At 31.8% G+C, this 14,484-nt stretch overlaps 1 protein-coding gene across 7 annotated transcripts in view; it reads right to left on the reverse strand.

The window, feature by feature from the left end:
• The window catches only part of LOC143255340 (synaptogenesis protein syg-2-like), a 135,207-nt gene that overhangs the window by 21,964 nt on the left and 98,759 nt on the right, over positions 1-14,484 (reverse strand). For 5 of the 7 annotated variants that reach the window (XM_076510831.1, XM_076510829.1, XM_076510836.1 and 2 more), the window contains 5 exons: positions 11,496-11,792; positions 9,195-9,485; positions 7,192-7,479; positions 2,132-2,434; positions 657-776 (listed from right to left, as the gene is read on the reverse strand). In XM_076510831.1, coding sequence (XP_076366946.1) covers positions 657-776; positions 2,132-2,434; positions 7,192-7,479; positions 9,195-9,485; positions 11,496-11,792 — 1,299 coding nt within the window. The remainder of the gene's footprint in view (positions 1-656; positions 777-2,131; positions 2,435-7,191; positions 7,480-9,194; positions 9,486-11,495; positions 11,793-14,484) is intronic. The other 2 variants (XM_076510835.1, XM_076510833.1) reach the window with 1 other exon arrangement.

The raw sequence follows: 14,484 nt of genomic DNA on the forward strand, positions 1-14,484 counted from the left end.
GCGGTTCGATTCCACGATCCTCAGACTACGAGTCGAGCGCCCTGACCACTTGTTCATGCCGGGCCTCGTCACAAAAATTGGAGTTCAAAAATAAATCCAATTAGATAAACCTCTCGATAGCTCAATAACAGTTTTAACATGTGTTCTAACCAAATATGGCGTTCTACATACCACTGGAATTTAAGTTTAAAGAGAAAATTTCAAGGCTTTATGCTCCTACATAATTTAAAACTGTAAATATTGCAAGTGTTATAAACCAGATAACATTCACTCAAACGTTTTAGGAAGTATTTATTTTTCTTCTGTGTTATTTTAAAAATATGTATATTTACCCTTACTAAAAGCAAAATAAAAATGTATTAAAGGCAGGTAGTTCATTGCAGACGTAATAAGAGTGACAGTGAAATTTTACTATCCATTCTGACAATAGGAGCAGAAGAGTTGGCTATGGGTGGAGTCGATTTTGTTGTAGTCCGTCACCTTGTGTAATCCAATAATGAAACAATCAAGCTTCAGTAAGAGAAATAAACAATGAAAGGAAAAAGAAGTTTAATCTCTCACATCTCAGGTAAAAAGAGATTTATAAGGTGTGCCAAACTATAAATATTAAAACTGGGGTCTTATATAACTAAAATAATATCACAATAAGAGCTTACTTTTTCTTTGTCTGCATCGGATTACCAAAACAACTGTTATGACTATGATGATTAGCCCTACTGCCAGAGAAATCAACATCATCAACACAGGACTAAAGACAAGCTTCCCTTTGATGTTTTCTAAAAAAAAAAAAAAACTGTTTATCTAAAATTAAACTATATATTTAACATTCACAAGAAGATAACATTTTTGTAAATACTTTTGTTAGAATGGATAGTGAATATTTATTGTGCTTCTTTTTCCCTTTAGCTCCCTATTCTATTAATTCTCTAAAAATAACATATAAAAACACGAGTATTATATACCTTCTATAATAATGCTAACCTAGATTCAAGTACTAAAGATTTTTAAATTTGTCTTTCCTTGTCTGTTGTCAAGCACAAAGCTATACAATATGCTAACTGTGATGTGCAAACCACAGATACAGAAACCCAATTTTTAACGTTTTAGCCCTCAGACTTACAACTGAACCGCTAGCAAAAAATAAAGGTTTCTGAACACATGGATTATAGAAATAAAAAAAGGATTGCTTGAAAATAGATATTACGATTCAGAATATTTCCATAGGCTTAAAAATATTTGCTTGTGGTTAGAATATGGATCGAAAACAAAGTCATTTCTCAGTTGTAGAATTATTATAATAAAAAGTAAGCACTGAAACTACAGAAATCAGACTGATTAGCCACTTGGAATATATTACAAAATACTACCTTTAAACATATCTTATAACAACATTTCCGTATAGACATGCATTTGTTTGATACTGTTTGTAATACTCACAAAAGGGTAAACCTGCAGATACTTACTAAAAAATAGGAAGCTTTCATAGTGTTTAAAAAGTTCGCAAACTTATTACAATCGTTAAAATTCTAATTGGATTCTACCTGCTAATCATTACACGATTTTGACAGGTCATATCGGATTTTATCTTTTGTACCGGATTTCAAATAAATCCTTGCTGCGATAAATGTGTACGGCTAGTATAGTTATTTCGAATTTTTATCAAATGTATTTGTACATTAAAATAAAACATAAACACATAAATTTCAACTAAAAATAATTAACTTTGTTTTTGCAGTATTTTTGCTACAGATACTAAGATATTACATACAAGAAGTAATGAAATAAACTTAAATAGATTAACATTTATAAAAATTAAACCAAATGTTGTAAATATTAAACTCTTCTGTTATGAGTGACGTAAACGTTATCTTTAAAAATATTATTATCAGTTTTAACTAGCATTAAAAAGAAGTGTCATCTTGTGAGTGAATTGTGTTATAAATGAATGTACGTATGTATATATTAGAAAACTGCTCTGAATATCTCTTATTTTACACATAAATACTAACTTACATATATGTGTGTGTAGGATATAGGGATTGGTATTTCAATAACGTTGATAGTTTTACATTTATTTCCGGTCTTAGCTTTGGATAGTGATAGTTATTCAGCTCTGCACTCATCATCTTACCGTTATGGGCTTGAGTCTCTGGGTTAAGAATGGTTTTGGCTGTGAGCACCTTAGTCTGACTTCTTCCTTTGGAGTTCACAGAATACACAACTACCAGAAAGCTAGCCGAGGAAGGAAGATTACGAGCAAGGAAAACTGGTATTGGAGAAGTCATATTGGCTCGGAGCCGTTGATAAGCGGTATCATGCACTTCCATAACAAAGTGTTGTTGGAGGCCACCGTCATAACCTGGCTTACATTGAACTCGAAAAGTGTGATCCGTTTGATTAAAAACAGAACAGTTGGCCACAGGGTCTGGTACTCCTAAAGCAGATGAATAGCGTCAAAGGTAAACAAACACGTAGACTGAGCTGAGCTTTCTTCGGCGTGCAACATTTTTTAAATTTCAATAACTTTTTGAAAAGCCCCCTTCTTACCATAGTTTATCATCGCTTCAATCTGTAACAGGTACATAAGAAATTAAAATGTAGCATATGCTTTTGCATTTTTGTCGAGGTAGTTTCCTACGTATTTGTAGTTCTACTTATCATTTTGTATATATATAGAGGCTACTTTGAAGATAAAAACGACAACTGAGAAACTTCTACAAACAATGAATTATTTTGTTGTGTAATAATTGCACGGGAGCATTATTCTTGTACATTGGTAGCAGATAATCCCAACGTGTTGTTATTTATTTCAAAACAAATAAAAACTTAAACTGTCGAAATTACACATTCTGGGAAAATAACGATAATTAGTTCTGAAAGACCTCAGATCAGAATAAATTACTGAAATACTGGACTACGTTATATAGGCCTGATAATTATCAAAAGTGTAGATCATATACTTCTACGTGTACATACAGTCGTATGTTTAAATGAAAAATTGCTTCCAGTAAAAAGAACGCTATAATAGTTTATTGTGTATATTTGAAAAGTCTTCCTGAGTGTTTGTTTCAATCATGTTGGAAATAGGAATAACAGCTTACGTTATGGAACACCTATTTTTATAATATGTACAGAAATGGGAAGATGCGTTTACTTATATTCTTGCAGAATTCTATATATCAAAAGCCAAAAACTGGATACTATTAAACTAAACATTTGATAAACGTTCGACCTATAATGAAGTTCCTGAGAAACAAAACTGGTTATAATAGGTAAGTTTTCACAACTGTAAAAAGAAAGACCCGGATGAGAATAAGAACTAACTGGTGTTTTTCCTATGTAAACTGACCATAAAGTTCTATCAGAGCAATCTTTTAGCGGATGAAGAGAAGAAGTAAACATTTTTATCTAACGTAAATATTATAGTTTGTTCATATATTAAGCGTGTTACAACCAAAAAAGAATTATACAAGTAGCTAAAATGATCTATCTACATTCTCTACACAAAGATATTGACAAATTTCAGGATATCTATTTGAATAAAAAAAAATATCTGGACACATTCCAAGAAAGATATGTTTATTCTAGTTATGCAAAAGTAAAGCGTTGCTGTTTTCTCATAATTTGTAAGGTATATTTCGATGAAATTTCGTCATTTTTAAAATAATGTTTGATTTTTTTTATATGCTTTCGGTTTGTTGTGGTTATGGAGTTCCTACTATTGATCTAGCAAACAGAAACGGAATACTATGCACAATGGCGTGGTAAAGGAAAACTGATCGTGAAACAAATGTGAACATTCTTATTTCTTAATAGTCAAACACTGACAGAAATGAATAATGACCCTCAGGATCTCTTTGTACATTATGCGGATTTGTTTTAGCTGTCATTCTCCGAGTTACTTATAAATATAACAAGATGCTATCAGAAATAGCAGCATACAATCACAGTAACTTGGTATCGTTGATTCGATTCAGTGTAAGTCAATAGGAAGTTTTGTAAACTTTGTTTTTGTATCAGTTAATTTTTACATTATATGGGCTTCAAAACACGAACAATTCGAAGCTCATTTGAAGTACGTCTAGCATAATTTTTCTACACCTTAAGTAGTCAGTTCTATCTGTTATTCTCTTTTTTATATAGGATTTTAATTAGTTATACACAGTCTAAAGAAATTATTTAGGTATACAAAGAACAAGTGCCATGTAACGAAATAACACGGTTTTGGAGCATCTCCAAGTGGCATGTTTACAACAACGCTGCCAATCAAGAGAAACGCTTACATACTATAGACTTATTACAGAAATATACAGTTGAAGTTTTCCACGATTTAATAAAGTTCCTTAAATAAGCTAATCTGCGACAGTTGAATCCAAAAGAAACCGTTTGGTATTATATAAATACTACAGTTTTTTTCATCTATCAAGCTTGATGAAACCTCAAAAAATAATTATGCAAATAGCTAAATAGATAGAATTTGGAATTGTTAAGCTGTATTCCGTTAAGAAACTCGAAATTATAAGCTTAGATCCCCACATAAAATTTAAGCAGAAGCTAAAATTTTCAAGAACAATTCTATAAAGATTTTGACAATATGACCTCGAAATTACTGTTGATTACACCTATGTTGAAATGGTAAGCGTAATATTTGGGAGAAACAAATAACCTAATGTTATGTACGGAAAGCACGGGTAACATTTTGTGCAAAAATAGTTTTAACAACCATTATTAAAACCTTAAATTTTGTTTTGGAGCTTTATTTATTTGAATTAGGATACACAGCTTTAAACTGTTATGCTTAGGAAAAAACAGAGGGGCATAATAGCAGGAATAATAGAAGAAAATAGGTGCGCAATAAGCATAAAAGCTCACCTTGAAATACTTAAAAACAGGAAAATAAAGACACAAATAGCTATATTGGTGTATTTTCTCAATAGTCTTGATGTTACTGAAACCAAACTGAATGCCATATGAAATCTCTCATTGTTGATACAAACATAAAAACAATTTTCTACATTATATATAAAATAACTGCAGTACCTCATCCGTATGTAAAGTATGTATACTCTATTTAAATAATTAGAAACCTACTGTAAGGTACCATTGGTGTTATCGATTGAATCTTATTAAATCAAGCATCGTTAGATGATCGCAACAATAGAAACGAAAAGTTCCAAACTTCTGAAATGAATCTTACCAAATGAACTTGTCTCAAATGTTTTTTCCTTCTTCAGAACTACCTTTGTATGAAAAAAAAATGTATTTGATATTCGTGTGTGTGTGTGAAAAACACAACATATTTCAGTATTTGTAAAATAACATGACAATCTGTAACGCCCATAGTCCCAGCTATTTTGGAATTCAAGAATTTATACACCTAGGTAAGCGTCTCAAACAGAAATCGTATAGAACGAGCATGTTCGAGAACGAAAATTCGAACTCGCGACCCTCAGATTGCGAGTCAAACACCCTAGCCTTCAGGACTAACAGTGTGAAAAAAACTCTTAAAACAGAATTAAAGTAGACAGATATTAATGAAAGGAAGGAACTGTTGTAATAACATATTTATACTTTTTATATATCCACTGATGTTGCTAAATATGTATGCAAATTCTAATGGCAAACAACATGCACAATATTTATTGTCTCGTTTAACTCTTCCATATTATAACCTTACTGAATTCCAGATTTAAATCACAAGAACAATATCAAATCCGCAACAGTAATACTGGTATACGGATTTTTAATATCGGCCGCACATTTGGTTAGAAATGCACTAACAGATGTTCTGAAATACGTATGAAAGCTAATGATTTCAGTTTCATAATAAAACTCGATGTGATTAAATTACCCGTTCCTTTATCTGCTGTTTTCAAATTGTTGCACGAGTCCCCAGCTAATGAAAATGAAAGTTTTAGTTAACTACCATTTAGGGTGGAGCACTTTATACTTTCCTATGCCAATAATTTTAATTTACATGTCCAAAGAACACGTGTATACCTGTTTACACTTTCATTTAAATAATACATTGGAGACTGAATGGCTTTCTAGATAACGAACGCAATTTTCCAAGAAAATTGGCAACTCGTTTTGAACTTTTTTTCAAATATTGTTGTAAATGATCTGAAGTTGAAATGAAGAAAACGAATATTATCTACTTAATTTATATTTGAATTTTCTTAAAACTTTAAAGCCTTCATATTTAATAATGTTATAACGAAAGAGTGTTTCTTCTATAATTTGACGTAAAGTAGAACGAAAAGAAATAGTGTTACTTTTAAATGCAAACAGTATCCAATGAAATAAATTCGCATTAAATTGCATTATAAAAATACGCCCTGATATGAGTCGTCTGTTACAATAATTCTCATACGCGAATTAACAAAATAAATGCTGATTTGTAACTTATTTATATGGATGTTGAGTATGCATCAATAAATAATACATTTTATCAAAAACTTTTGGTCTGTGAATTACTATTTCGACTAAATAAAGGGAAAAAAGATTTTGAAAAAATAAAACATTTTTTTTTCTACTGTAACATATAAAATGGTATTTGTTATATATTCTTATCAATCTGTTTATGCCAGTTCTTCTTAATGCAGTACAGGAACATTACAATTAAATAAATGTTCTAAAAGATCAAATAACTGTATGACCAATATTATTATTAAATATTGAGCTATTAGCAAGATAAAATAAACGTGCGAGAACATTTTTGTTTACTTTTGTGACAACATAATTTATATATCATACATAAACACGAAGCAAGGTCTGTAGAATAGAAGACAACACTGAAAATACTATAATTACATTTAAGCTGATTCTTAAAAATGTTTAGATGTTTTCTTAGCTGTATTGAATGATGAAATTGCATTTCTGTATATATATTTTATATAGGTAAATGTGTCGATAAGTTTGTGACAATAACTACTCAAAATGTTTATATAAATAATTAAAACGATGTAGAATTTTTAAAAAAATTGAAGAAATGTTCATTCACTCTTTGTTGTCAAGTTATAGATAAAGATAATTAAATAACTTGTCTCCAGTTGAAATAGATGATATTATTTCATGTGTATTATTGTTTATATTTAATTATACATATTTGAAGTATCAGTATAAGCTGCTTGAAAGCATGGAAATACGATTTGTTTTTGTTTTGTTTTGCATAACTTCAGGTTATCTCACCTGCAGGGATTATTGCGTAGACACAAGGTTCTCTCTGCATCCCTACGTTATTGGCTGCCCAGCAAAGCAGCGAGCCGAAGTCCTGATTGTTTCTAGGAACAAATCTGGTCACGCTTTCGGTGCCGCTTGTTTCAAAGTTCACGATCTCCCGTCGTTCTAAGGAGTTATTGAAATTCCAGCGAAACTTCACTTCCGGTGGGTCGGCCTCTACCTGACAGCGAACCTCAACACCATCATACTGAGGAACCCCGTAAGTTAACTGCTGACCAGGTTTGCAGACTGGCGCATCTAGAGAAAAAGAACGTAACAAAGAAAGAAAAGAATGATCTATTTATCCATCTGATCTTCCTTTTTTGCTAATGAAGTGTTCAAGTTATAGTTTAAAATATAGTAAATACTAAGTCCAATATGGTGCACAAACACATATAATTCAACGTTTACAGGTTTCAAGTACTGTTATTTTACTTTTCACTACTAGTTTGGTTTCGGTTTGTTTTGAATTTTCGCTCCAAGCTATACGAGGATTATCTGTCCTAGCCGTCCCTAATTTAGCAGTTTAAGACTAGAGAAGAGGTAACTAGTCATCACCATCCACCGTCAATTCTTGGGCTATTTTTTTACCAACGAATAGTGGGATTGACAGTAACTTTATAACCCCCCCCCAAGGCTGAAAGGGTAAGCATGGTTAGTGCGAATGGGATTCGAACTTGCGACCCGTTGTACAACAGCTAAAAGAGAGTCAAAAATGGAGGTTACGTGAGCTGTCATCTTGAATTTTGGTTGTCCAATTGCATGGGATGGGTAAACACTTTTTCCTGAAATTCGTTTTTCATGTAACGTAGAACTTTGTTATGCAAGTTGACGCAAAAAGAAAATAAATTATTCTGGACGTGGATGGCGCTCTTCTTGTATTTTTACTGTAATAAAAATATCTTTTTATGTTGAGAGAACTATGCTCAACCAAAAAAGGTGATGTGTAAAAGTGTTTTCGTTTGGTAACCGCAGAGTCAGCGCTTGCAAAAGCTATTTAGTGTTTAGATTTACACTTTGTCTTCTAATTGAACAATCCCTTTGATTTTGTATTTTTAAGTTATTGTCACATCTAAACGTGATTTGTTGTAATTTTCAAACGGCTGACGCTTTATCATAGATCACCATTCTTAGATAATCATTCAGTTAACAAAGTGAAGGTATGTTACGTAAAAGATAATTTGTTTTATTCATTATTTATACTACTCTAACTAAAACGAAACCACCAAATTTTCGGTTGTGAGGAGCTAGTTTCGACTGATTTAAGCCCTTGGACCTCACCAATAAAATATAATAGAATGTAATGTAATAGATACATACTTACTATTGAATGTGAAAATTACACTGATGTAGGAATAAAGGAGAAAATATTCTTATAATTTTTTGCAGACTGCTTTTCTTTGTTTTTGAAATTTGCGCGAAGCTACACGAGGGCTATCTGCGCTAGGCATCCCTAGATGGAAGGCAGCAAATCATCACCACCCACCGCCAACTCTTGGGCTACTCTTTTACCAACGAATAATGGGATTGACTTAACATTATGACGCCCCTACGGCTGAAAGGGCGAGCATGTTTGGTGCTAGGTGCATTCGAACCCACGACTTTCAGATTACGAGTCGAACGCCATAACACACCTGGCTAATTATAATAAGCATGATATGTGAAAGTGTAATTTTAATATATTAGAATAATAGAAAAAAAATAAGACTAAAATGTGAAAGGTTATAATTTAGAAGTAGGATAATGATAGTCTGCGTTTTTATTATTATAAGAATAACTTTATCACTTTTTTATATTATAAAATTATTATCTCCAAATAGCATTTCACTTGCCTTTTGGTATAATTAGAAATTGAATTTTAAACATTGAAATGTTACACGTTTGGAAACATTGTTCTATAAAATGGTATTGTTATTCAGTATAGAAAGCATGAAAAAAGTTTATATTTATAAAAAGAACAAAATAATCCTTACATTGTATTCGCAGGAAAACAACATTACTTTCTCCGTAACCTTGAGGGTTTTTGGCAGAACAGAGATAACGCCCTCTGCTGGAACGTTTCACCTTCTGCAACACCAATGACTGATTACTGACTATGATTCCGATAGAAGTATTAGTTACTAAGTCACGTCCTTCCAATTTCCAGGTAACCTCTGTAACCCAGGGATTGGCCCGGATGTTACATTCTAGATATACATCATTTCCTTCTTGTAAATGAGTGTGACGTAACTTGCTGCCTAACCTTAGAATGAGTTGTGGTGGATCTGAAAAAACACCAATACATTCTGAGAGTGTCATTTTATCTCCCCAAAAATGAAAACATAAATATTTAATTCGAAAGACTAAATAAAGTTATACATTTTGAGCTTTACTGAAAAACAATTTTCTCAAGGAGCATAATTTTAATGTTCTTTGTCGACATTCTCAGCCCGGATTATATATATATGAAGATAAAACCTCTACATATGTTATCACTAAATAGTGAAAAATAGATAGATCAGAACGCTCCTGCTTCCAAAGTTCTTAATTACGGACAAAGCACTTGAGACGTTTGTATAAGAAGTTTTTTTTTTTCTATTAAGTACAATGAAGAAATCTATACTGCTCATTTCAGATAGGGCAGGTATTCCCTGAAGTTTCCCTCTCCCAGCAAAAATCAAACGATCTTACTAACAAGGAGCAGCCTATGTGTTAGACAGGAAATGTGAGGATTACGACGACTTAAAGTACTTAACGATCTAGCCAATCAGATAAAGGAATGAATTAATACTATGCAAGACTAAGTTTTGTATCCTGTTGTGTTATTTGAGTCACGTACACATTCATTATAAACACTTACGAATAGCTTTGCACAATTTAGTAATTATATCAAAATTTAAATGTCACAATATGTCATTAAAAAGTCTAAGTTTGTCTCAACTTATGTTTTTCAGAGTAACTTAGATCCGCTATAGTAGTCTTATAATCTTATTATTATTTGTCTTAAAACATCAATAATGTAATTACAAAATTGCGGCAAAAAATGAAAAATATGCGTAAAAAACATAATTTGATAACCAGAATTTTTTTCAAAGTACTTATTTTCATTTAAAGTGGAAAACAAATTTCGAAGAGGACAGCAAACAAAATATGCATAAAATAAAATAATTTTCAGAAATCATGCAATTTCTTGCAATATGTCATTACAAAACTTTAAAGACATGTGATCCTCTATGTAGCAGTTAGGTCCTAAAAGCAAGGAATCCCGTCTTAAAATTATGTAACCCAATCAACAGCGCGAGTGAAGGTATATATTTAACATATTACCCGTATGACACAGCCAATGTTACGTTGCCTTTCGTCTTACTAGAAATATTCTTAAATCGAATTCTAATACAATCATGTCAAAAATACAATTCTTTCCTTTCAGACTATTGTGAAAAATAACAGTTAATGCGTGAAAGTATGCATACAATCAAAAGCTTAATGTTGGTTGTTTTAATTTCTTAAAGATGCTCTTATTTATCTTGTGCTACTCCAAAACAAAGGTTATCGCTAGTCCTTGAAGGAAGATTTCTCTCTTTGATGATAAAACTATTTTTTCATGTATGTACTTTAAGAATCTACAGCCAATGAGTACACTTCACAATAACGAACTTTCTAAACGATAGTTTAAATTTAACATATTTTTTTCATAAATATGTTATTAAATTTTAATCCAGAAATCAAAAGTAAACAAATAGTTAATGCTAAGTTTTCTCGTCTTCTTGGCTAATAATTTCTGAAATATATAACTGAAAGTTTTCTCTTCCTTTATTTCTTTTACGAGACGTTTTTCTGCTTTGGGGACTTCATCAAAGAAATCATAATAACAGCCTACACGATCCACTGAGTTTCTGAGAGCCAGCTGACGGGAAAAAGTGATAAAGCTGAGTAGCCGCTAGTATCCTGGTGACAGTCCTAATATTATCCTTTTATTTAATCAAATAAACATAGTAGGCAGATATTCATCCCAATAAAATTTCAAGCCCTTCAGAATTTCATATTGAAGGGAAGAGTTGACCATTTGACCTTTTCTGAGTTTTAGGACGTGTTAATTTCATTTATTAAGTTCTTAAGTTTTCTGAGATACTATAAAATATAACAGCAAGTAATTGTATTTGTTCATTTCTATCAGAAACCGCGTTTTTAATTCTTAGATTATACTTAAAAAAGAATAATGTTTGATAACAGCTGCATAATACATAAGTAAATATATTAATAAATTTTAAATTACATGCATTTTACGTACTTACAAAACACTTCCAGTCTCAAGCTATATTCAACTATGCTGTCTAGCATCAAAGGATTCAGAGCCCTGCAGGTCAAGAATTTTCCATTATCATCGCTAGAGGGCTTGATGGTGAGCACACTGGAAGTGTAATTACCATTTCCAAAAGACTTGCTCTTCGTACTCCGTAGTTCGGTGTTTCCTTTCCACCATGTGATCTCTGCAGGAGGTCGCGAACCCATCGTCACGCATTGTAGTTCAACCGTGTCTCCAGAAGAGAGAGGTTTTCTATTGCCTAGTATCTTAGCAGTCAAGGGTCTGACTAGAAATGGCATAAATCTACGTTGTAGTTCGACAATTGTTAAGAAAGTTCGTTTGAATTTAGAAGGATGAAGCATTTTATATTTATTCATAAACAGAAATATTTTAATTCTTTTTTCTGCCTGAAAGATTGTAAACATTACATAGAATCAAAAACAGATTTTTTTTCTCTTAAGTAAAAGATGCTAGCATTATTGTATTAGGCAAATTAAGTACTTATATGAATCTTATTATCGCATGTATATATATAATATTCCATGGATTAAAAAACGTACTTTATGTATTGTATGAAAAATATAGTCACTATGTAGAGACATAGAAAGCACATACCAACTGATTAATTTTTTCGAGTTTTGATATCTTCTACAGCACATCCTTGTCACTATAAATTTAATTAGACCTTATTGTTAGATCCTTTTCAAGTTGAGGAGCGTAAACAGCATCTATACTACTGTAATTTATAAGGAAAAAATATATTTCCTTAATAAGAATCAAATCGTAGGAATAAAAGGTTTCTGAGCAAGAATCACAAACACAGCCTTCACATTTCCTCTACATACTAGTATTCTAAGTTGGAACTAAGTGTTAGGCTGGAGCTCAGCCAGATAAGAGTCATTACTTGTCGTAAGTTGGCTTTAGAGAGAAATAAAGCTGGAAAGGCTTAAATGTTTCATATCATTAGTGCCCAAGTATTTCATCTTTCTCTCTCCACATTAGCCTGATCAGATTTAAAATACTAAGCCAACACATTTTTTTCTAAGATCTTAACGTACATTAGATCCTAAAAATATTTATTGAACAGCGACTGTGTATTAGCTACATTATAATTGATTACAACAGAAACAATCAAATTCAGTTTACACAATAGCCTTTGGCCAGTTGCATTATATTCAGTTTTTTGCACTATGGCATATAGTATTATAGAAGTTTGTAGCCATAGACAATGAAGAAAATATCGATTTTTGTTTTATTAGCGCTTGTTTGTCTTCGATTTTAAACAAAGAAAAGGCACGTCACTTGTGATTATTGATTATTTATATAGAATACTATGTAGGATTCCGATAAGAAACATGTTAACCAGAATTATGTTTCAAACGATATGTGTAGCATCTAGTTGTTTTTATTTTATGACTTAACTGAATATCCTTCATAAAAGTTTATGATTGAAAGATTTAGGGCACATATTTAATATTGTATCGAATCTGAATTCCCGTCGCCAAATATTCTCGTCCTGTATGACCCAGATGCAAACTTTCTTGTCACATAAAAATACCAGTCGACCCCAAACTGGTTAGGATTAAGGTAGTAACAAAAAAACCAAAAAGAGAGGACAAATATGTATCATATAATATTAAAATTTCTGAATGTTGGTAATATCTCCAATTACGCCTTCGGTATGAAAGACTACGCAATTTAAGATAGTTATTATTGGAACGTATAAAACTCACATGTATAAAAATTTCTTTCATCGATCTAGCTGGGATGGTAAAAGCTGGTATAACCCGAAGTTTCAATACTCATCTGACCATAAATATCCGAGTAGGTATGTCTCACATATAATGGGTCGAATCCATTCCTTGAGGATGCATGTTAGTAAATCACATTTATTTTATTTGTTTTTGAATTTTGCGCAACGCTACACAAGGGCTATTTGCTCTATCCATCTCAAATTTAGATAAAGGGAAGGCAACTAGTTATCATCACCCACCACATGTTCTTGGGCTTCTCTTTTACCAATGAATGATGACATTGGTCGTCATATTATAAAGCGCTTAAGGTTGAAAGGGCAAGCATGTGGGACAGGGACTCGAGCCCATGACTCTCATATTAAAGTCGAGCGCCCTAATCACCTGGCCAAGTAAATTAATGTATTCTCTACTTCAATAGATTTCACAATACATTTCACGGTTATTTTAATTATTAACATTATTAATTGATGCTTTTGAATCTGATATTATGCAAATTCAGTGAAAGAAAGAACTCAGCTGTCTTCAAACCTATATTTCTCTTGAAATAATTTCCAACAAAAACGTATTAACAACCCATGTTTGCCAAACTAGTTTCTGAAATTAAGCGTCTGTATCAAGGCAACAGCGTTCTTGTAAACGTAAGTATTTTAGATTTAATGACTATAATTAACAAATTTTAGCCAAAGGTGATATTCAGATAGAATAAATTCATATCTTTTGAAGCTTATATCACATAAAATGCAGGTAATTTGTCTTTGTCTCAACATTCATGGATTCAAAAATGCATAAAATTAGATTCATATCAACACAGATTGAAAACACACCTACCTGATGATTGTTAACCATAACACCGTATGAATATTTTATATACTTAATGCATTATATCAAATAATGTGGTCTTATACACTAATGATGGATATGGTCATTATTTTAGTTTGGACAAAATACAGTGAAATAGTCATTTCATTTGTTCATAGAACACTAACAATTGCTAAACTGTTACTTTGTTTCTTGTTCACAGAAGAACATAAAGTGGATAATACTCTAAGTTGTTTGTTTATAAGAATTTTATGAGACACTTTGTCGCGGTTAATAACATGTTGGTAAAAGACAACTATTTATTTATATAAAACACGACGCTATACAACGTCGTTTCATTCTTATAATATGACTGGCAGTATGCTTTAAAAATGTGGTATGCATGATCGTATGTTTATTGAACCC

This window comes from Tachypleus tridentatus, chromosome 7 (assembly GCF_004210375.1).
Source record: "Tachypleus tridentatus isolate NWPU-2018 chromosome 7, ASM421037v1, whole genome shotgun sequence".
NCBI lineage: Eukaryota > Metazoa > Arthropoda > Merostomata > Xiphosura > Limulidae > Tachypleus > Tachypleus tridentatus.